The 24628-nt window shown below is 39.4% G+C and overlaps 1 protein-coding gene across 2 annotated transcripts in view; it reads right to left on the reverse strand.

Annotated features, from left to right (window-relative positions):
* Positions 1-3242: 3242 nt before the first annotated feature.
* CBFB (core-binding factor subunit beta) overlaps positions 3243-24628 on the reverse strand; it is an 82044-nt gene continuing 60658 nt past the window's right edge. Inside the window, exons 6-7 of one of the 2 annotated variants that reach the window (XM_047710253.1) lie at positions 21269-21364; positions 3243-5502 (exon numbers count right to left, since the gene is read on the reverse strand). In XM_047710253.1, coding sequence (XP_047566209.1) covers positions 5434-5502; positions 21269-21364 — 165 coding nt within the window. In that variant the 3' untranslated portion in view covers positions 3243-5433. Of the gene's footprint in view, positions 5503-21237; positions 21365-24628 lie in introns of both variants that reach the window. The other variant, XM_047710254.1, reaches the window with a different exon arrangement.

Genomic DNA, 24628 nt, shown 5'->3' on the forward strand with positions numbered 1-24628 from the left:
CAATGGATTGGGGAATCCCTCCCAGTCAGTCTTACAAAAGACACTCCCCTCTCTCAGGGTCGAAAACTCTGTCTCTCTCCCCAGTGACATTTCATAATTGTTAGTATAGTGACTTTATTCTCCCCTTTTCTGAATGGAAATGTTTCCTGTTCACTTGTTATTTAGGTCCCAGCAAAAACGTTACTTCCTGCCACATCTTCCCTAATTCTTCCTTTATTTGACCTCATCACCATTTATCCCATGATGCTATTTTAGTTAATTCGCAGCTATCACTTCACCACTTAATTACTTATTGTTCATGTTCCCAGGAGATGTAAACTTCACTAGGTGAGGAACTTTGCCCATTTTATTCATCTCTAGAAAAGTGCCTGGCACATAGTTGGCTTACAGTAAGTACTTGTCAAATAAAAAAATAAAAATTTAAAAAATTTAAAAATCAGTCTCTTGGTTGTACTTGCCACATTTTAAGGGTTTGATAGCCACATGTGGCTAGTATCTACCATATTGGGAGATATTGTGGAAATAGATTATCTCCTGTAATCAAAAGTTCCCCTCTGTATCTTATCTATTTACATTTTGTGATGTTTCTGAAACCTGAATAAGGCCGATAATGACGCAAAGCTGCTTAAGTTATTTATTTGAGAGAGTGAGCACAAGCGGCACAGAGGGTTGGGGGAGGATTGGGGAAGAGGGAGAGGGAGAGAATCCCAAACTGGTTCCATATTCGGTGGGGAACGCAACGTGAGGCTCAATCCCAGGAACGAGATTGTGACCGGAGCCAAAATCAAGAGTTGGATGCTCAACCGACTGAACCACCCAGGTGCCCCAAAGTTGGTTAAATTTTTCTAACCAAAAGTTGAGATTTATATTCTTTTTTTTTTTCTGTAAGATTTTATTTATTTGACAGAGATCACAAGTAGGCAGAGAGGCAGGCAGAGAGAGGGGGGGTGGAAACAGGCTTCCTGTCAAGCAGAGAGCCCCATGTGGGGCTCGACAGAGATCATGACCTAAGCCGAAGGCAGAGGCTTAACCCACTGAGCCACCCAGGTGCCCCGAGATTTATATTCTAACCCAAAAGTTGAGATTTAACTTAAGATAGCAACTGTTTTAAAAGTATCCTATATTGAAAAAAAAAAAAAAAAAAAACCAAACTACCATTCTCATCCATGATATCACCCTACAATTTTAATTTTCTGGTCTTGACACATTTTTGAAATGCCATATATGGCACCTGGGTGGTTTGGTTGGTTAAGCATCTGCCTTCCACTTGGCTGGGCTCCTTGGCTGGGGTCCAGATGCCAGGGAGAGGGGATGGAGTCCCTTGTCAGGCTCCCTGCTTCCTCCTCTCCCTCTGCCCAGTACCCCTCCACTGCTCGCACTAGCTTGCACTCTCTCAAATAAATAAAATCTTTTTTAAAAAGCCATATATGTACGTGTGGTGGTGCTGTAAGAAAAAAATGGATGCTATCTATGGGTAATCATGCCTTGGAAAATGCCTGCAAAAGACAATTATTTGGGAGATGAAAATACCAATGTTGTCTTGTAAATACACACACACACACAGATGTGGCAGTGTACTGTGGTGATTTTAAAAAATATTTCCACAAACCCTTTGACACACTACCCTTGAAGAGATGAAGCCTAATTCACCTCCATTTGAGTGTGGGCCTGACCCTGTGAGTCACCTCTAACTTAGACCATAGCACCCCAAGATTAGGTTATTATTTTTTAAAGATTTATTCCCAAGAGAGACAGCATGAATAGGGGGAGGGGCAGAGGGAGAGGAAAAGGAAGTATCCCTGCTGAGCATGGAGCCCGAGGGGGATGGGGGTGGTGCTCCATCCCAGGTCCCTGAGATGATGACCTGAACCTAAGGTCAGACACTTATCTGACTGAGCTACCCAGGCGCCCCCACCCAAGGTTAGGTTCTTATTTATTTTTTATTCTTTAAGGATTTTGAGAGAGAGAACAAGCACAAGCAGGGGAGTGGGAGTAACAGGCTCCTCACTGAGCAGGGAGCCTGATGTGGGGCTCAACCCAAGGACCTGAGCCAAAGGCAGATGCTTAACCGACTGAGCCACCCAGGCACCCCCAAGGCTAGATTTTTAAATAAGACTGTGGCTTGCATCTTGAATCACTAAGCTCTAGGGAAAGCCAGCTGCCAAGCTGTGAGCTGCCCTATGGAGATACCCACATGGCAAGAAGCTGAAGGTCTCTGTTCTAAAACTTAGCAAGAAATCAAGGACTTTCACCCAAAGGTCTCTGAAGAACTGGCTAGTCAATGACCAACTGAACGGGTTTAGAAGGGAGTCTTTCAGCCACACTCAATCCTTGAGATGACGGTAGCCTGGCTGTGCTAACAACCTGACTCTAACCTCAGCAGAGACCTTGGACCAGACCACTGAACTTAGCTTCTTTCAAATTTCCGAGCCACAGAAACCGTGAGATGATGTTTACTGTTTTAGGCTGCTAGGCTTTGGAGCAATGTGTTATACAATAATGCATAATTCATACAAGCTTCATACAAAGCTTGAAAAAGCTCCCCATTGCCAAATGAGGCATAAACCAATTAAGGTATTTGTTTTCCCAAGCAGCCCCAAACTAGCATATCCAAATAACTGTTTCTAGAGATGATACACTTACCTAAAACCATGATGCCGGAACAACTTTTGAAATTAACCCTCAGAGTATGAATCTTATTCTTTGGAATTTTGCTTAATGGTGCCAATTCACCATTTTTATTTGTTATTTGCAGTAAATACGGTGGTGAATAAGTAAGTTTTTTGCATTATAAATCAAGCTGAAGGCATGTTTCTAAAGAAAAAGGCTGGTATAGGAAAAATGCCTAAGTATGTTTTCTTTTTTAAGATTTACTTATTTGAGAGAGAGAGCATGAGCAGGAGGGGCAGGAGGAGAGGGAGAGAGAATCCCAAGCTCAGTCCATGCTAAGCACAGGGTCAGGCGCAGGGCTTGATGAAAACCCTGAGATCACCACCTGAGCTGAAACGCTCAACCTACTCTGCCACCAAGGAGCGCAAGTCCCAAGTATGTTTGATACTGTGATATTTACATTGAAGGTTTTCTTTGGAATGAGCAGAAATGACCACTAGATGCCACTGTTGTTGTTTAAAGGTTAAAAAAAAAGGATGAAAGGACATTTTGGAAACAACAAAGTCAATTTTCATATCATAACGAGCACCAGAACAGAAATTGTTGGGTTATGTCAATTAAGAACCAAGACCTTTTTTTTTCCACTACACAGAAGTTTATTGTGAAAGTAAATGAAACATACACACATACAGTATGGCTAACGGTGGCAAAAGCGATCTGGTAGCTTAAGGCAAGTTTTAATGGAGATGAATTTAGAAAAGATGATGCAATGATGTAATTTTGTTTAAATACAGATTATGGAAAAATATCAAATTGCATCAATAACTTAATAAAAGTTTCCAAAGCCTGCACTATTGGAGAAAAAAGACTCATGATCTTAATGCCAGCATTAAGACAGACAGAAGCACAGTGCTGAGCTGAATGACAGGAACAATCGAGTATTTACAGAAGGATGGCAATATGAACATTTAATAACATTTGATCTTAGTTACTGGTGGAATGAGAGCCCTTAGCTAGAAGCTGTAGAGAAAAATGTATCATCATCATCATGTTATTAAAAAAATTAAGTGCAGAAGTCAAAAACCAAGGAGCTCTGTGATAAAGGAACCTTAAAACAACACTTTAAGGGCCACTTAAAAGGCAATTCCCTCAGGGGAAGTTAGGGCACTGAGTGTGTAAACATGTGAGCTGCACAACACTAATACCAACCAAATTCATTCATAGTACTTCGTTACACAAGATCAGCATGGTCTTTTATGATGCATTATTGTTCATAACGATTTAAACACACTCCTTACCATGCATGACTTCAAATATATAACAAATATTTTTATTCTGAGATACAGGATATGTTTATGAATTATAAGACCTATATACAATGAAAGTCACACCTCCCTCATCAAGTAAAGTATATGTGTGTGTGTGTGTGTTTTAAATGCGATGACCTTATTCAGACTTCAGTTTCTTTTCTGAAATGACCATGTCAGTTTTTCAAACTCTTTAAAATAATGCCACTCTATGATGATAAAACACATTTTTGCAAAAATTCAGAAATGCAGTAACATTTAATGAATGTGACATGAAAAATATTTGTAAGGAGGTACCAAATGACTTAGCACTTTTTTCCAGTCTTGTATGAAAAACAAAGTTGCATCCAATTTGACAGTGAGCCTATTTAAAAAATATTCTTATACTAATTCATCTCAAAAGGTTCTATTATAGTCCTTTTGGAAAATACCATATATATAACCTGTGAGTTTTTTTCCATAATAAATGAAGAAAATGTATCCTCTGCACAGATGAACATTTTCTAAGACTAATTTTTCATCACCCAGCATTGTTTTTACAAAAGCATGCATTATGAAATACACATAAAAGCAGCTATCTTAAACATGATTTTAATACAATATTACCTTGGTAGCTGATTCATCACTGTCTCCAGTTTAATATGTTGTTACATACATGAAGAAGCTCCAGTATCCCTTTTCAGATTGACTTAAAAAAAAAAAAAAAAAAAGTCCCTGAATAAAACAGAAGCCAGCCTGCGACTTCTTTAGGCATTTCAGTGGAATATTATTACCATCTGTGGAGAATATCTCCACACAAACACATGATTACAGAACAAAATGTAAAACAGATCTGGGGCAGATTAGAGTTAATACCAATTAAAAATTTTTATGTTTAAGGAGAAAAGAAAAAGGAACTGATTATCAACATTTAAAAGGATACTGCAACTTTAACAACTGTAAACTTTGTGTTAAAAGGCTGTGGCAGACAGCTTATGCTACTAGGTTTTTAGCTTGTTTAAAATAATGCAAACACATCAGCAGTTTTAAAATGCCACAAACTATAAAAACACAGAAACAAAACAAATGACCAAGAGTGTCTATTTAAAATGAAGTTATATAACCAACACATCTAAAATTCCAAAAATAATTAGAACAACTGATTGGGGGAAACCCTCTGATAAAAATTTAAATTTAATTTGTTTTTAAATGACAGAATCTTTTAAATTAAAATGGAGGAAAAAAAGAGTTTTACAAGTGGATAGTTTCAACTCACTAAAATAATGCCAACAAAGTAAGCTTGCATAGGAAAAAATTCAAATTACTGGCTAACGCATACAAAATTAGAAATGCAGGTATTCTATAATCATAGTGCAAAACCACGGCAGTTTGTGATGTCTTGTTACTGCCGAAGGTTGAGAAACAGATCGCAGTACCTCCAGTTATCACAGTTTCTGGTCTTTTAATAATGATTATTTCTGCCAACTAGACACAATGTATATTTAAAGATGGGGGGGCACATCTGCTGTGCTGCTAATTAACGAAGTTTGAGGTCATCACCACCACCTAAATTGGAACCAGGACTAGGGTCTTGTTGTCTTCTTGCCTGCAATGACAAAATCATAATTGGGGGTCAAAACATGTTTTGAAAATCTAAGTGCTAGATAAATAAAGTATAAGACACAGTAGCATTTTAAAAAAAAGTTTACAACTAAAAAATTTTCAGCCAGTATCTCCACATGTAAGAGGAAAAACAATTTAAATGATGTATTACATATTTTGCTGAAGTTTCCATAAAAACCAAGAATAAAAATCTCATTATATTCCAAAGAGCATTATCAAAATAGGTGCTATGCATAAAAGAACAAATCTACATTTATATTTCTTGGACTACAGGGTTAAACATATCATTTATTCACCTTAGCATCAAAATTTCCCCTTTATTTATTTACTTTTTAAAAAATATTTTATTTATTTATTTATTTGACAGAGAGAGAGAGAGAGATCACAAGTAGGCAGAGAAGCAGGCATCAGGGAAAGGAGGAAGTAGACTTCCTGCTCAGCAGAGAGCCCGATGCGGGGCTCGACTCCAGGACCCCGGGATCATGACCTGAGCTGAAGGCAGAGCCCCAAACCACTGAGCCACCCAGGTGCCCCAAAATTTCTCTTTAAATACTGAGCACCAACTATATGCTGGTCACTGTTCAAAGTACTTTGCATGGATGAACTAATTAAAACCCTGTCAGCGGGACTCCTGGGTGGCTCAGTGGGTTAAGAAGGTGCCTTCAGCTCAGGTCATGGTCCCAGAGTCCTGGGATTGGTCCCACATTGGGCTTCCTGATCAGTGGGGATCCTGCTTTCACCCTCTGCCTGCCCCTCCCTGTACTTGTGTGCTCCGTCTCTCTGACAAATAAATTGAAAAAAAAATAAAAAATAAAAAATCTTAAAACCAGGTCAGCAACCTGTAACATAGGGGCTACTGTTTATTTTGTAGTCACACAAAAGAACACAGTCTACTAATGGTAGGACTGAAAAATGCAGTAGTGACTTTCATTTTACAGAAGAGCATCTCTACCAAACAAGTTTTAACTAAAAACCTCTACCTCATGTAATAAAATCATTACTATGGATAAAGTATTGTCTCAAAAAAGCAAAAATGGATGCTCTTAGAGCTTCCATTAAGAAAAGCCACTTCAGGGAGGACACCATCTAAGAACAAGAATAAACAGAATTTTAACTGCTTTTGGTTATATACATAAAAGTGAGAGGCCAGGTTCTATTTCTCCAAAGTAGAAATAATGGACATGACTGTACTTTACAGCTTCCTCCTCCTCTCTCTCTCTCTGCCTGCCTCTCTGCCTACTTGTGATCTCTCTCTGTCAAATAAATAAATAAAATCTTATACTTTTATACAATTATGGAGGGAAGAAAGACCTGGAGTACAACATGAAAATCTGTTACTAAACAAGTGCAAGTCTTATAAAACAAACAAAACCCTCCCAAAAAACCAACAGAAATTCATAATAAATTTAGATAAAATTAAAAAAAAAAAGCAAAACTGGAAAAAAAATCACAGTCCTTGATTCATTTATATACCTAGAATTATTTTTACAACAAAATTAATGAGTAAGAGGTTTGACAATTATAGACACTGAGGTTTTCTTTTTTATTCTTTTTTTAAAGATTTTATTTATTTATTTGACAGACAGAGCTCACAAGCAGGCAGAGAGGTGGGGGAAGCAGGCTCCCTTTGAGCAGAGAGCCCAATGTGGGGGCTCGATCCCAGGACCCTGGGATTATGACCTGAGCCGAAGGCAGAGACTTTAACCCACTGAACCACCCAGGTGCTCCGATACTAAGAGTTTGAAGTTTCACTTTAGAATAAACACTTCCAGTTAAACTACTGATGGCAAATTTCTTAATAGGGAACATCTAACAACAGGTCCTGTGTAGCACTCTCTGCTACTATAAAATTTTAATGTAAACTAGTGCCCCTTTGGTCCATATACATTAATTCTCAGTCTCTTTCACAAATTCCAACAAGTGTTTCTTCCATAAGCTTTCTTTAGTGACTATAAATGGGAGTCAAGCACAAGCAACTGATCATATAAAAGACCCTGCTTCTTTTAGCAAGGGTTTTCTCATGTTAGACAATGGCTAGTCCATTTTATCAGTAGTTCAGGCAAAAAAGCTTGAAGTCACCCTAAGATCTCTTTCTCTCATACTCAATGGTGGGCTCCTACAGGTCTACATTAACCATGTCCTGAATCTGAGCACTTTTTTTTTTTTTAAGATTTTATTTATTTATTTGACAGAGAGAGATCACAAGTAGGCAGAGAGGCAGGCAGAGAGAGAGAGAGGGAAGCAGGCTCTCTGCTCAGCAGGGAGCCCGATGCGGGACTCGATCCCAGGACCCTGAGATCATGACCTGAGCCGAAGGCAGTGGCTTAACCCACTGAGCCACCCAGGCGCCCTAATCTGAGCACTTTTGACTGCCTCCACCTCTTACCCTAGTTCATGCCATGACTGTTCTTCATCTGGATCTTGTGTGTAGTCACCTCTGGTATCATTCATATATATATATATATATATGCATGCATGCCAGTAACTGATACCATCCTGAAATCACTTGTGCAATCTTTAGCTAAATGGAATAATGTATTATAATCGCCAACTGATTCTTCATTGTCTATGTCAATTGTCAGTTTTCGGAAACAAATCTCACCAAAGACTGAAACATTCTGGTTGCACTTCTTAAGATCTAACACAGTTACAGAAAAAGCATCCTTGACCTTCAAAGAAACATCTCAACAAGTCACACTTGTGCTGAATGATCAAGTTTGGTCAGAAACTCCAGCAATGTTGTCATTTCTCAAGAGCATTACGTTTAGATAGAAACAACACTGCACCTTGTTCACTTTGAAACAAATCAGGTAAAACCCAACACTAACTTCTGTAGTCTTATAAATTTTGACACATGCCTCTAGCAGATTTTAACTGTTTTTAATCAGCATACTGCTCACTAACTAAATTTTACCTTATTTTTAAAAATTAACCAGTCATGTTAAAGTTATGTTGCATGTACAGACTGAAAAAGCTATGGAATGCATATTCATCAAAAAACAAAAACAAGGGGCACCTGGGTGGCTCAGTGGGTTAAGCCTCTGCCTTCAGCTCAGGTCATGATCTCAGGGTCCTGAGATCAAGCCCCTGCTCGGCAGGGAGCCTGCTTCCTCCTCCTCTCTCTCTCTCTCTCTGCCTGCCTCTCTGCCTACTTGTGATCTCTCTCTGTCAAATAAATAAATAAAATCTTAAAAACAAAACAAAACACCAACTCCCCCCAAAACAACCAAAAAACAAAACAATTTAAGTTCCATACAGAATCGATGCCAAATCGTAGCTTAAGGACAGCTCAATTCTGCAAAATCACAGATGGTGATATAAGCATCTGGGTTCAGTCAATGAAGGTTAGAAAGGGGCTGAGCTATGAAGAAACACTCAGAAAAATCAATCCTAATTATGTATTTACAGGTCACTACTAACCTACCAATAATATTTTGTCACAAGGGTAGTTCAGCTTTTGTCTTGGGATAGGAATAATTTTCAAATTATTTTAATAATAATGGGATGACTTCATATGAGTGATGGCCTTCATCAGCAGTGATCAGCAGCTGAAGGTCTCCCTTCTGCTCTTGGCTGTGCAGAAGTTGCTATGGGTTTCTTTGTTTAAAATGTACTTTGGTAAAGGCATGGAGAAGGTAAAGTTGCCTTGTTATTTGCTTGTGTTTGCAGTTTATTTACACTGTGAAGAAGGAATTAGGAGGATGTAAGGGAAGACACTGTTAAGGAAAATAAAAAATAGGACAAACGAGAGAGCTGGCGAAGAACTTCAGAGTGTGTGAGCAGGAGGAGGAGTAAGAAAGCTGGGAGATGGGGAGGAAATTTATTGTTTGGAGGGAAGATGTAGAGGCTGTCACGTGAGAAAAACAAACACAGAAACAGACTTAGGTTCAGTGAAATAGCTTCCACAGGACTGGTATTCAACAACTGGATGAGATTTCTAATGAAAGCAGGATGTTTTAGAAGGAATTCTACGAGTAACTGGCTAGACTAAATGGTGGCTAAGAAACTCTCTGAACTTGATTATTATAAAAGCATAAAGTCCATGATTTCTAGTTTCTTTTCCTCTGTCGGTCCACACAGAGGAAATTCTAACTTATTAACAGCTATTTCAGAATAGGGGTTTAATATAAAGCAGACACCAACAAGTCTGTTCAGAATAAAAATCTGTTTTTAATATTTATAAAGAATTTGGGATGCCTGGGTGGCTCAGTCGGTTAAGCAGCTGCCTTTGGCTCAGGTCATGATCCCAGGGTTCTGGGATCAAGCCCCACAGCAGGCTCCTTGCTCAGCAGGGAGCCTGCTTCCCTCTCTCCCTGTTCTGCCTGCTCTGCCTGCTGGTCCCCCTGCTTCTTGTGCTCTCTCTCCCTCTGACAAATAAATACAATCTTAAAAAAAAAAAAAAAAAATATATATATATATATATATATATATATATATATATATATAATTAATCTAGACACTTAAAAAAAGATTTTATCTATTTGAGAGAGCAAGTGAAAGAGCACAAGCAGGGGAGCAGAAGAGGGAGAAGCAGATGTGGGGTTCAATCTTCAGACCCTGGAATCACGACCTGAGCCAAAGGCAAAAGCCCAGTTGACTGAGCCACCCAGGTACCCTTAATCTAGACATTTTACTACAGAATACAGACCTCTTAGTACCCGTTGCTCCTGTTTTCTTTCTCTCAATATATCATTGCCCAGAATCATGGCAAATCCAGTTTTGAGGAGGCAGTCATGAGAAGAGCCCAAAATGGAGTGACAAAGAACAGTCACTAGGCACTGAGTTTTCCCTACTGGCTAGGGCTGTGCAAAAGTAGCCAAGAGCAGGGATGCCCAAATGAAAATGAATAAGACTTCTTGGGTTGTTTTCCACTCTTGTTATCCAGATTACCAAACTGCTGAAAACTCTTTATGAGATAATGCCCTAACACTTAAAAATAGCTCCAACTTACTGAGTGTATACTATGTTCACACACTGTGCTGACTACTTTATGTCTGACACTTGACTAAACATCAAAGCACAGAATTACAGAATCTTAAAGTGGCAAAGGACATGAAACCTTTAGCTCAACTCTAATCTTACAAACTGTGAGCCTGAAACCAAAAAGGTTAAGTGATTCCCCGAGGTTTCATCATTAGCGGGTCCCAACTACTAAAGCTGGAGGAGTAAAAGCAGATATTTTAAGTCCTAATATGACAGAAGATTGTACTTTCCCTGAATGCAAAAAGGTAAAAACCAGGTCAGCAGACAATCATAAACACCTGTCAAGTAAGGAGACTGCAAGAGCTGGTCTAACGGTCATGTCAAAAAATATAGTTCTTATAAAGCACACAACTTCAGGAAAACCTGACATATAAAGTGTTATTTCAAAATAAAAGAGATAGTGGAAATAATCTACATTTCCAGCTGGAGACTGGGAAGGCTCTACCACTTTATCTATGTGATCTTAGATAAGTTTCTTATTCTCTTTCAGCCTCAGTGTCTTAAGAATCAAATGTAAAACAAACACTGTGGTATATATTGCCTGTCATCTAGAAAGTACTCACACTGTCATTATTACAACAAAGATGCTGCTCATCACTTCCCAATTTATGTATATGAACATTTGAAATGTCAAGGAAAAAAAAAAAAAACCCACATCCTCCCAATAAGACTAATTTTTACAAACTAAAACAAAGAACAAAACAAATTTTAATGAAGCTTGCATCTATGACAGAGAGCAAAGATTTTTTTTAAAAAGATTTTATTTATTTATTTGAGAGTGAGTGAGTGAGAGAGCACATGAGCAGATGGACAGAAGAGGGAGAAACAGACTTTCCTGCTGAGCAGGGAGCCTGACGTGGGACTTGATCCCAGAACCCTGGGATCATGACTACACAGGCACCACACAGACTCTCCTTTTCTCTTAGTATGGGAGAATGCAGATCTAGTATCCTCCTCCACCTCCCTCAACAATCCTCTTCCGGTCCTCATTCTTAGCCTGAGTTCATATTCCTCCGCTTCACTCTCATCTACTGCCTTTACCCAAAAGACATGTTAGGAAGGCCTAGTATAGACAGATTAAAAAAAAAAAAATTATTTATTTGACAGAGAGAAAGATCACAAGTAGGCAGAGCAGCAGACAGAGAGAGGGGGAAGCAGGCTCCCTGCTGAGCAGAGAGCCCAATGCGGGGCTCGATTCCAGGACCCCAAGATCATGACCTGAGCTGAAGGCAGAAGCTTAACACACTGAGCCACCCAGGTGCCCCTAGACAGATTTTTATGTTAATTTGTCCTTACACAAAAATGAGTGTTGGTACAGTTAAAATGATTTGAAAACTGAAGTCTGTGGGAATTTAAAATAGTGGCTGAGATTTTTTTTTTTCTCGGACCACACAGAATCGAAGGCTCCAAAAACATACAAAACACAAATACAAAAACCACATAAAGCCTTTTGCCTGTTTTTATTTCTAAACAATTTCCACCTAAAATTCTCCTATGATTTGCTGAATTGTATTAAAACTGCCTATAGTTAGGGACGCCTGGGTGGCTCAGTTGGTTAAGCGGCTGCCTTCGGCTCAGGTCATGATCCCAGCGTCCTGGGATCGAGTCCCACATCGGGCTCCTTGCTCGGCAGGGAACCTGCTTCTCCCTCTGTCTCTGCCTGCCTCTCTGCCTACTTGTGATCTCTCTCTCTCTCTCTCTCTCTGACAAATAAATAAATAAAATCTTAAAAAAAAAAAAGTAAATATTATATAAAAAAAACTGCCTATAGTAAAATAAGCAATAATTATTTACCCATTCTCTGACATTAAAGACAAGAATTTATTTGCTAATACTTTATAAGCTAACCAGATGAAAGCTTTTTCTCCATAATGACAGAGAAAATCTCTTTCAGCACGCTGTCACCATCCAGACAAATTAAGAGCCAACAGTACGATATTACAGTTTTAGAAAGTTAAGAGGCCAATCAAGTTGAAGGCAGTCTTTAGACATAGGGAGTGTACATGAGCTGCTATCAATAACACAAGAAGCTTTCCAATATATTTATGACCAGGCACTCATTCTGTCCTTTACTAACCTCAATCTCTTACAAAATCCTGAAGTAAGGCATTTGAATTACAGTTATACAGATGTGTGACCTGAAGAGAACTGCCATCAATAATGTGTCCACATTTTCAAATCATGGAAAGAGGCACTATTATGTGGCAAGAGACAGCAATGGGCAGGCACTTGGCAGAAGAAATGTCTATGATTATTTTCTTAATGTCTAATTTTTATTAAAATAATAGTGCACAGATCATAAATATGTAACTTGATGAATTTCCCATTAAGTGAACACACCCATGTAACTAGCACCCAGATCAAGAAATATAATACTACCCAAACTGTGGAGGCTCCCCTTGTGCTCTCCCCTCTCCCTAGTCACTACTCACCCCCTGGGTAACTGCTATCTCCATTTCTAACAGAACCCAGAAAAATTCAAAACCCTTTACTGTTGTTAAAAACTGAACCAAAACCAAACCAACAAAGAAAACAACCAACACCGGAATACAAAATACCTTGGCAAAAAATCTCTGACTTTCACAGTCTAAAGTTAGATATGCCTGCTTCTACTGCCGCTCCGGATACACTGTGAGCCAAAGGGAATAGAAAGAGGAAGTGAGCCCATTTTAAGAGTCAGATACTATGCTGGCGGCAACCTGGGTAGGACCTTAGCCCTGGTTTTATAGACGAGGCTCACAAGGATAAGTAACTTTCCTAATGCCACAAGGCAACAAATAGGAGAGCCAGGATTTAAAATCAGAGCAATCTATTACAAACCTCATGGTCATTTTACTACATCAAAGGTTCTTAAGTTACATTCTATCAGTTACTGGTTCACTCAGAGCAGTGCCCCTTTTATCCATTATATACATTGGGGTTCTCTATAAAATTTCAAATGAAGGGAAGATTTCACATATTAAGAAAAAACCTGTATGTCAGAAGATACAGATAGCAAGTTCTAGCATCTTCTAGTTCCATCATTCTGTGTTAACACTGAAAACAAATTTTCTTTCTTTTCCAAATATGTAAAAGATGTACAGGACACAAAATTCAGGGGCACCTGGGTGGCTTAGTGGGTTGAACCTCTGCCTTCGGCTCAGGTCACGATCTCAGGGCCCTGGGATGGAGCCCCACATCAGGCTCTCTGCTCGGCAGGGAGCCTGCTTCCCCCCACTCTCTCTTCCTGCCTCTCTGCCTACTTGTAATCTCTCTCTCTGTCAAATAAATAAATAAAATCTTAAAAAAAAATTCAAAAGATCTAAAACATAAACAGTGAAAAGTAATCACCCTCCCATGTGGCCCCTAGATACCTGATTCGCTTCCACAGTTTTCAAATTAGTTTCCTACATTTCCTACTAGAGAGACAAGTATGTGCATGTACTCCTTTTTAAAAACCACCCAGAGGGTAAAAATATTATACAAAGTGTTACGTAGCTCTTACATACCATTTTGATGTACACCAAAGATTTAACAGTATTTCAACAAGGTTACTAAAATATACAATGTTTCTTCATCTTACTATAGTTTTTCACTTGCCAAATTAATGATAAGCTGCTATCACCTCTGAAAGGTAAAGAAAAATATACTACTAAAATACCTTTTTCCAGAAAATCAGAGAAAGAAAATGCTAAATCCCTAATGATGGGTTGGGTATGGAAAGCCATCCCTAAATGATGGATTAAAAACTTTCTAAATTTTACATATGGTAAAATAGACATGCTCAGGGAGTTTTAGAACTGATTTCAGGTTCAAAGACACTGGCACAAATCAAAGTCTTTAGTAACGTTAACCTTTACACATGTATTAAATGCTTGAGCGCTACCACTGCAAGGTTAGTACCATGGGGCCAGAGGCTTCAGAGGTTATCCAAACAGGGGTGGGACATCTCTAAGCCGCTGACCTGCTAGCATCTCACACTTCCAAGGACCATTTACTGGGTTACTGCCACCCACAAGTTACCAGTGCTCCTCGGCCCTCACCTCCAGTCAGACATCAGGACCACCCACTGGAATCAATATTATTCTTTTTGCCTCAGTTTTTTCTTTTCCAGGCAAATGGTTTCTTTCTTTCTTTCTTTTTTTTTTTTTTAAGATTTTATTTATTTATTTAACAGACAGAGATCACAAGTAGACAGAGAGGCAGGCAGAGAGAGAGAGGGAAGCAGGCTCCCTGCTGAGCAGAGAGCCCGATGCGGGACTTGATCCCAGGACCCTGAGATCATGACTTGAGCCGAAGGCAGCGGCTTAACCCACTGAGCCACCCAGGCGCCCCAGGCAAATGGTTTCTAACCTCTCCTGGCAGGTTTTGTTTTTCAACTTAATCATCTTTATGGGTGATGTGGAAATTCATTTCCCAGTGCTAGGCTGTATTTGTAGAGGTCTTTTGATTAGGAAACTGGTTTAAGTCTTCGCTTTTCTTTCCATTCATCAACTACTTGAAAGAGAGTAAGTCAATTAATTTTCCTTGAAGTCTCAGGTTCCTCAAGTATATTAAGACCATTAGAGTATACGACATCATGTCCCCTGTATATGTTTCAGTTATGGGGGGAGGGACAATATTATGGACAATAATTTTTCCTAATGTCGTCCCCTTTTAGGAAAAAGAAGGTAAACTGTAAGAAAATAAGATTAGAAATTTCCTGTGGATTTAAAAAAAATTTTTTTAAAGGTTTATTCATTTATTTATTTTGAGAGAGAAAGCACGGTAGGGAGGGGCAGAAGGGAGGAGAGTCCCAAACAGACTGGGCGGGGAGGCTGAAATGGGGCTTGACCTCACAACCCCCTGAGATCACAATCTGAATCGAAATCAAGAGTTGGTCACTTAACTGACTGCGCCACCCAGGCGCCCCATTATGGATTTTTTTTAAAAGGAAGCAAAATACACATGAACAAAGTACCAAAAGACACGCAAACCCAAAACTCCCCTAAATGACTGCCGCTATAGCTCTGGAGTCAGATTCCAGCCCAATTTTGTAGATGGCAGTTCTCTATAAGAACTGATGTTAAATTATTGCCTCAAGGGACTATGGCATCTTAAATTATTGATGACAATCTAACCATTATTTCCATGCTCCAGGTCATAATGCAGGGAACATGCCCTGATACACTTTAGAGAACTAAAAGGTTGTTCTTAGCCAGGTAATTCAATTAACTGGAAACAGCACTGTGGCAGAGCTTTTAGTGCTAAAGAAGTATTTTAGAGCTATTATTTACTGTACGTATACAGCAGCCAACCACCACACTAAGTGCTTTTACAAGCATTTTCCTATCTAATTCTCACAACAATTTCTATGAGAAAATAAGCTTAAGAGAGATTGGCAAGTGATAGAGAAGGAATCTCCACTAGGCCTGACTCCAAAGCCCATGCTCTCAAATCACTGACATAAAACTCACTGGAGGGGCGCCTGGGTGGCTCAGTGGGTTAAAGCCTCTGCCTTCGGCTCGGGTCATGATCCCAGAGTCCTGGGATCGAGCCCCGCATCGGGCTCTCTGCTCAGCAGAGAGTCTGCTTCCTCCTATCTCTCTCTGCCTGCTTCTCTGCCTACTTGTGATCTCTGTCAAATAAATAAATAAATAAAATCTTAAAATAAATAAATAAATAAATAAATAAATAAAACAAAACTCACTGGAAAACAATCTGAGCAAGAAATTATTTAACACCTCTATCAACAGACTATGCTTTTGTTCATACACAAATATAAACATACATACATATACATTCACACACCAGAATGTTTTTCTTCAAGTAGCATGATTTTTAAAAATATTTATTTATTTATTTATTTGACAGAGAGAGAGAGAGAGAGAGAGAGAGAGAGAGATCACAAGTAGGCAGAGAGGCAGGCAGAGAGAGAGGGGGGAAGCAGGCTCCCTGCTGAGCAGAGAGCCCCATGCGGGGCTTGATCTCAGGACCCTGAGATCATGACCTGAGCTGAAGGCAGAGGCTTAACCCACTGAGCCACCCAGGCACCCCAAGTAGCATGATTTTTAAAAAAATATATTTTTATTTATTTATGACAGAGAGAAATAGCGAGAGAGGGAACACAAGCACAGGGGAGCTGGAGAGGGAGAAGCAGACTCCTGGCACAGCAGGGAGCCCAATGCAGGGGCTCGATCCCAGGAGGCTGGGATCATAACCTGAGCCGAAGGCAGACACCTAACAACTGAGCCACCCAGGCACCCCCAAGTAGCATTATTTATAAGAATAATCAAGCTAGCATTTATGACAACTCTTAGTGTCACTAATCTATAATTTTATTTAAAGCAAAATATATGCAAAAACTTAATTATTCCATCAATTATCCAAGTTATTTTTCAAATATAATGTAGCCAAAGAGCAGTTTTTATAAAACAATTCTTTTTTTTTTTTTAAAGATTGTATTTATTTATTTGACAGAGATCGCAAAGTAGGCAGAGAGGCAGGCAGAGAGAGAGGAGGAAGCAGTCTCCCTGCTGAGCAGAGAGCCCGATGCGGGGCTCGATCCCAGAACCCTGGGATCATTACCTGAGCCGAAGGCAGAGGCCTTAACCCACTGAGCCACCCAGGCGCCCCTATAAAACAATTCTTATATTCCTTTAAAGCCACATTGGCTTGTTCCAGAAAGACTGACCAATCCTGTTCTCAGACATGACAAGACCTCTTACTGCTTCAAGCCTTTGCAAACACTGTTCTTTCTGCCCAGAATGCTCTCCCTAGCTTGTCCAGTAGGCAAACTCCCACTCTTCCTTCAAATTCCTGCAAGGGTATTCTCCTGTGAACTCCCCAGGGCAGAGACAGACATAAGCACTCATTCCTCGTCTACACTGTTCACTGTTCCCCTTCTGAACCTCCATTACATACAGGGGCTGCTAAGTAGTCTCCAATGATTATATATCTATCTTCCCTCAAGATTGACAGTTGCTCAAGGACAGAAACCATCTTTCCTTCCTTCCTTCCATTTTTTAAGAGAGAGAGAGAGAAACAGAGAGTGTGAGAGCAAGCAGGGTATGAGGGGGTGCGAGGCAGAGGGAGAAGAAGTGAGACTCTTAAGCAAGCTGCACATCTAGCATGGAACCCGACTCGGGGCTCGATCCTATGACCCCAAGGGTCATGACCTGGGCTGAAATCAAGAGGTGGAAGTTTAACAGACTGAGCCACCACAGGCGCCCCCTGTGCATTTTCATCTATGTATTTACCAGTCCCTAATGCAGAATGCAGGACAACATAGTTGGGATTTGTTACTTAAAACTTACCTAATACAAACCAGCAAATTACAAACATTTAAAACTTTTCCAGAGACCAGTAACATGTATTATTCTTACTTTGACTAACTTCTAGTCCACCCTGTAACTCTAGTTTTCAGAAAGCCAGAATAAGAACTATTTTCTGAAGATCTCCATTAGACAACTAAACAAAACGCACAAAACACTGTGGTTGGGGTGCCTGGGTGGCTCAGTGGGTTAAGCCTCTGCCTTCAGCTCAGGTCATGATCTCATGGTCCTGGGATCAAGCCCCACATTGGGTTCTCTGCTCAGTGGGGAGCTTGCTTCCCCTTCTCTGCCTGCCTCTCTGCCTGCTTATGATTTCTCTCTCCGTCAAATAAACAAATAAAATCTTTAAAAAATAAAACAAACAAAACAAAACAAAATGCTGTGGTGGGTAATGTGAGGGTTAAAAAATCAGGGCCCCCCCATCTCACTGGGAATCTACAATAGAGGACAGACATGTTTTTAATTGTTTCAACATACTGTTCTGTAAGAACAATAGCAATAATAAGTGCTCTGGAAACTACAAAGTGGAAGGCTAATAACAGTGAAGCAGGCTGGAGAAGGGACTGACAGAACGTTTAAGCTGGATTTTAACAAATGGGTGCAAAGGTACATTATCAGTCAGGGAACAAACAGCATTGAGCAAAAAGGTTCAGAAGTATAAGATAAATACATATTTTATGTCTAAAAACTTACTACTACAGATATAAACAATCTGCAAGAAAATGTCATGGGAAGTCTTATCACAAGAATCAAAAAGCTTCAAAGAAAATAAATGCATTGCAAAATATCCTCCTTTCTCTTCTCCTAGCTAAAAAGTACTATATTCTTGGGGGTACCACCAGTTTAGATTAATTCATTCACTGAAAAGGGAAATCTCAATCATTAAAAGATAATTCTATTTTATACACTGACCACTAAGTAGCTTGATTTTTTTCATTTATTCTAAAAAATATATTGTCACATAGAGGGACATACACACACACACACAAAATAACGCTAATAATAGCAGATGACACACCTACTCAGAGCCACATACTCAAGAAGTGCTTTCATATGTATTTGCTTATTTAATCCTTACAATGATCTTATGAGATAGGCACAATTATTAGCCTCATTTTATCAATGAGGAAACTCAGCCACAGAAAGACGAAATAGGTTGTTAAAGGTGACAAAGTAGATTCAGATCTTGCAGGCTGGCTCTGGCGTCTGGGCTCTTCACCACTATCTCTGTACACACACACACACACACACACACACACTTCTGTGTTAATTTAAATAATAGTGTACATATAATTTCGTGAATGGAAAACCCACAAATTTTCTGTAGCACCGATTAAAAAAATTTTTTAATGTGTTAAAATACATTTAACATAAAAATTACCATCTTGGGGCGCCTGGGTGGCTCAGTGGTTTAAAGCCGCTGCCTTCGGCTCAGGTCATGATCCCAGGGTCCTGGGATCGAGCCCCACATCGGGCTCTCTGCTCAGCAGGGAGCCTGCTTCCCTTCCTTTCTCTCTGCCTGCCTCTCTGCCTACTTGTGATCTGTCTGTCAAATAAATAAATAAAATCTTTAAAAAAAAAAAAAAAAGAGAGAAAAAATTACCATCTTAACTATTTTTAAGTGCAGAGTTCATAGTGTTAAGTACATTTACAATGTTGTGCAACCAATTTGTAGAACACTCTTTAATGCCTGGAAATTATTTTATTTAGTTCATGTACTATAATTATATTTTAATTCCATTTCTTCTGATTATCAAAGATGAATGTGTGCTTTTTCCTATTCTTATATGAAATTGATAATTAAGCTTATAAACTTGAAGAATATATTAACATTTAACAATATCCTTTTCAAACATATTAGTTCTCATCTTGATTATTTTTGTTTTGTCAGAGAATACTTTTTATTTATTTATTTTTATTTATTTATTTATTTATTTATTTTAAAAGATTTTATTTATTTATTTGACAGACAGAGATCACAAGTAGGCAGAAAGGCAGGCAGAGAGAGAGGAGGAAGCAGGCTCCCTGCTGAGCAGAGAGCCCGATGTGGGGCTCGACCCCAGGACCCCGAGATCATGACCTGAGCTGAAGGCAGAGGCTTAACCCACTGAGCCACCCAGGCGCCCCAGAGAATACTTTTTATACAAATTGGAGTTTTGAACAATGTACAGATACTTTAAATATAAATCTTATTATATTTAAACTCTGCTTAAAGCAGGGTATAATTTTTATTTATTTTTTTTAAAGATTTTTATTTATTTATTTGACAGAGAGAGATCACAAGTAGGCAGAGAGGCAGGCAGAGAGAGGAGGAAGCAGGCTTCCTGCTGAGCAGAGAGCCCGATGTGGGCTCAATCCCAGGACCCCGGGATCATGACCTGAGCCGAAGGCAGAGGCTTTAACCCACTGAGCCACCCAGGCGCCCCAGGGTATAATTTTATATAGAAAAAAAATCCATGTCAGTTAAAAGTCTTATCAAATTTAAACACTGGGTAAGACTAAACTTCAGTGCTGAAAACTGAGGGAGGCATAGGTAATAAAACTAAAAAGACACAAAGAAGTGATCAGTATAAAAACTGAGGTAATGAGTACTTTCGAGGGGAGGGAGAAGGTCATAATTCGATGCCCACATGGAGGAGGCTGCTGGGGTAGCTGTCAAAGTTTGACTTTTTTTTAATCTGCATGGTGTTTTCAGGATGTTAGCCTTACAATAATTAAGCTACATATTTCTTTTGTGAGTATTTCTATCTCTGTACCATAAAAAAGTTAAAAGAAAAATGGTTTAGGTTGGGGCGCCCGGGTGGCTCAGTCGTTAAGCATCTGCCCTTGGCTCAGGTCATGATCCCAGAGTCCTGGGATCCAGCCCCACATCAGGCTCTCTGCTCAGCAGGAACCCTGCTTCTCCCTCTTCCCCTGCTTGTGTTCCCTCTCTTGCTGTGTCTCTCTCTGTCAAATAATAAATAAAATCTTAAAAAAAAAAAAAAAAAAGGTTTAGGTTAATTCCCTTCTTTGAGTAGTTCAAAAATATTAAATATTGCTCTAGTAAAGAGAATAGACAAATGGTCAAACCTTACACTTATAAAATCAAGACATTCATAAAAAAAGTAAAGTAATATTATATCCAAAGAGTTTTAATAATGTTCTAAACTAAAAATATCTATGATAAAGTAATTTTTACAAATAAGACAAAAATGAGGAAAGATATTTGGATCAATTAAGAGAATATACACATGACAGTAAATCGTTTTTATGAGGACCAATAAATGATGAATTCATGTACAATCTTAAAATTAAGACTAAGTCTCTTTATAGCAATTACATTTAATGAACACAAAAACACAGTATAACTTTTGACAAATGAAAGACAAAATTAAATTATTTATAAAAAACATTATGCACAAACATGACAAAGAGAGCCTGAGAGGTTGGGGTAAAGTACTAACCAGTTACTGCCAGCAGCTGTGAACCTCTCACCTCCATTTCCTCCCGATGAGACCTGTCTCTGTCTTCAAATTCACGTGTCCTTCTCCGAGCCTCTTCAAAGGCCTGTTGTGCTAATGCATCCTCCTGCTGTGGGAATACATGGAAAGGGTACTTTAATTTTGATTTAGAATAAAAACTTACAATTTGACAGTGTTTGCTTCTTGGAGGAAATGAACAGTTGAGTATTTCTCCAAATATGAAAACCATTTAAAAAAGGCTAATGTTGGAGCTATTTTTTTTTTTTTAAAGATTTTACTTATTTGACAGAGATCACAAGTAGGCAGAGAGGCAGTCAGAGAGAGAGAGAGAGGAGGAAGCAAGCTCCCTGCCGAGCAGAGAGCCCAATGCGGGGCTCGATCCCAGGACCCTGGGATCACGACCTGAGCCGAAGGCAGAGGCTTTAACCCACTGAGCCACCCAGGCACCCCTGGAGCTACTTTTATTTTATTTTTTTTTTTAAAGATTTTTTATTTATTTATTTGACAGAGAGAAATCACAAGTAGGCAGAGAGGCAGGCAGAGAGAGAGGAGGAAGCAGGCTCCCTGCTGAGCAGAAAGCCCGATGTGGGGCTTGAACCCAGGACCTGGGATCATGACCTGACCTGGGATCATGACCTGAGCCGAAGGCAGCGGCTTAACCCACTGAGCCACCCAGGCGCCCCCTGGAGCTACTTTTAAAAGAAAACTTGGGCAGCTCTTTCTGCCCACGGGTCCTGTCCCCATGCTTTAATAAAATTACTTTTTTGCACCCCCCCCCAAATCAATGTTTTATATCACATTTTGGTAATAGTAACTGTGTTCAATCATATTCTAACAGCTGCACATGCTCTTCCTTTCCTTTACCTCATCCTATTCACCAAAATAAAATCGTGAACAAGTCAGTATTTAAACCACAGAGGTATACACTTCTATAATTTGGGTTTAAGACAGGCCAGGCCCTCTAATTAGGACACAAAAGCCAGAAATATAAAAAAGAGAATATTAACATAATTTATTATACAAATGTTAGAAACTGAACAATAGAAAGTAAATAAAAGTCCAAAGGATATTATCATGAAAAAATAAGTATAAGATATAACAAGTCTAGGGCATCTGGATGGCTCAGTGGGTTAAAGCCTCTGCCTTTGGCTCAGGTCATAATCCCAGAGTCCTGGGATTGAGCCCCACATCGGGCTCTCTGCTCAGCGGGAAGCCTGCTTCCCTCTCTCTCTCTGCCTACTTGTGATCTCTCTCTGTCAAATAAATAAATAAAATCTTTTTAAAAAAAAAATCTTAGGGGCGCCTGGGTGGCTCAGTGGGTTAAGCCGCTGCCTTCGGCTCAGGTCATGATCTCAGGGTCCTGGGATCGAGCCCCGAGTCAGGCTCTCTGCTCAGCGGGGAGCCTGCTTCCTCCTCTCTCTCTGCCTGCCTCTCTGCCTGCTTGTGATCTCTCTCTGTCAAATAAATAAATAAAATCTTTAAAAAAAAAAATCTTAAAAAAAAAAAAAGATAGGGGCGCCTGGGTAGCTCCGTGGGTTAAAGCCTCTGCCTTCAGCTCAGGTCATGATCACAGGGTCCTGGGATGGAGCCCCCGCCCCCGCCCCCTGCATCTCATCGCATGGGGCTCTCTGCTCAGCAGGGAGCCTGCTTCCCTTCCTGTCTCTGCCTGCCTCTCTGCCTACTTGTGATCTCTGTCTGTCAAATAAATAAATAAAATCTTATAAAACAAAAAAGATATAACAAGTCTATCCCAATCCTTTCCCAATAAATAAAGATCTACACATGAAGAAAATCCAGATACCTGAAACCTACTACATCTAAGGGACAACCAATTTGAACTTTCTTTTTTACTCCCCTTTAGTTTCCATTTGCAGCACCACTCATTCATTTCTGCCAGCAATCTGAGACATCTTTGGCTCTTCACTCTCCTGTCTCCATAGAGCTCATCAACCACCAAGTCCTAGCCATATGATCTCCTAAATACTTTTGGAAACTTAATGTGTTCTTTATTTTCTACATTTTCCTAGTTCAGGCTTCTAAGATCACTTATTAGAATTACTGCAAAGGTCTCTTTCTTAACCAGTCCCTTCCTACTTCCCTTCTGTCATCCCCAATCTACCACACAGCCGTTGGAGCATGCCTGAGGCACAATCTGACCACAATACCCCCAAATTAAAAAAAGCTCTCTCATGTCTATAGCACAGGATGCTCAACCTTTGCAGTCACACACTTCTTAATACTAGGATTTTTTTATGGTACATTGGAAGAAACTAAAAGATAAAAATACCCTAAAGTCATCAATATTCACCTTCCTAGATTCACTGCAGCAAGGGGTGACCAGTAACTCAGTTCTAACCAATCAGACGGAAGCATTAAGTCACCTAATGGGGCTTCTAAGGAAATCATTTAAGAGATTTCATCTTTTCTCCTTCCTATGAGCTGATGCTATGCCCAGAGATACAGCAGCCATCGTGCAAACACAACGGAGATGTAATCACACATTGAGCATAGCACAGTGGGAAGATGAGAAGACCCACAACCACTATAATGTAAGTGTGTGCTGCACCTATCTGGAACATACCTATACTGCTTGGTATTGTGTTTTGTGTGATGCATGTTTTATTTGTCACTATTAGTATGGCTGTTTAATACTTAAAATTGTCAATGACAAGATATCTGTAACTTAAACAAAACTGAAAGGTGTAAAAAAAAAAAAACAAACCACCTGAAAGGTATAATCAAATTTCTATTCTTTGATGCATTTACCAGCTTTATGACACAGGGGAAGGCATTTCATTTCTCTATGCCTCAGTAAACTCACATGTAAAGTGGGCATAGTAGTAATACCTACTTTGTAAGACTGCTGTAAAGATTAAATAACAATAAAACATGCTTAAGCATACCAACGGACAGCATCCAGTAAGTGCTATCAATTATTTTACAACCATTTACAGGTATGTCAAATTTACACCTCTGACTAAATATCATTACACATTCCTACTGTATTCTCAGAATATACCATATGAGCTTTTGAGGTACCTGCAAAAGAACACTGTCCCCAACTCCCAAGGCTTTCCACTGTTTAGTTATCAACTGGGACACATTTACTGATAACAGGGTACTCCCGTCCTGTGCATTCAATCACTTTTTCATTCATTCTACAAATGTTTGAGTCTTTATTATGTCCAAGTCACTGTGCTAAGGTGCCATGGATACAATGTGAGGGAACAAGTGTGCTTCTTCTCACAGTCTCTGGTCTAGTGGGGCAGGGAGATGATGAACAAATAATTACAAAAATCAATATATAAATGTCAAGTGTAAGTACAGTAGAGGAATATTACATGATGAAATGAGAGCATATAACATGAAATGT

Source organism: Lutra lutra, chromosome 17, assembly GCF_902655055.1.
Source record: "Lutra lutra chromosome 17, mLutLut1.2, whole genome shotgun sequence".
Classification (NCBI taxonomy): domain Eukaryota; kingdom Metazoa; phylum Chordata; class Mammalia; order Carnivora; family Mustelidae; genus Lutra; species Lutra lutra.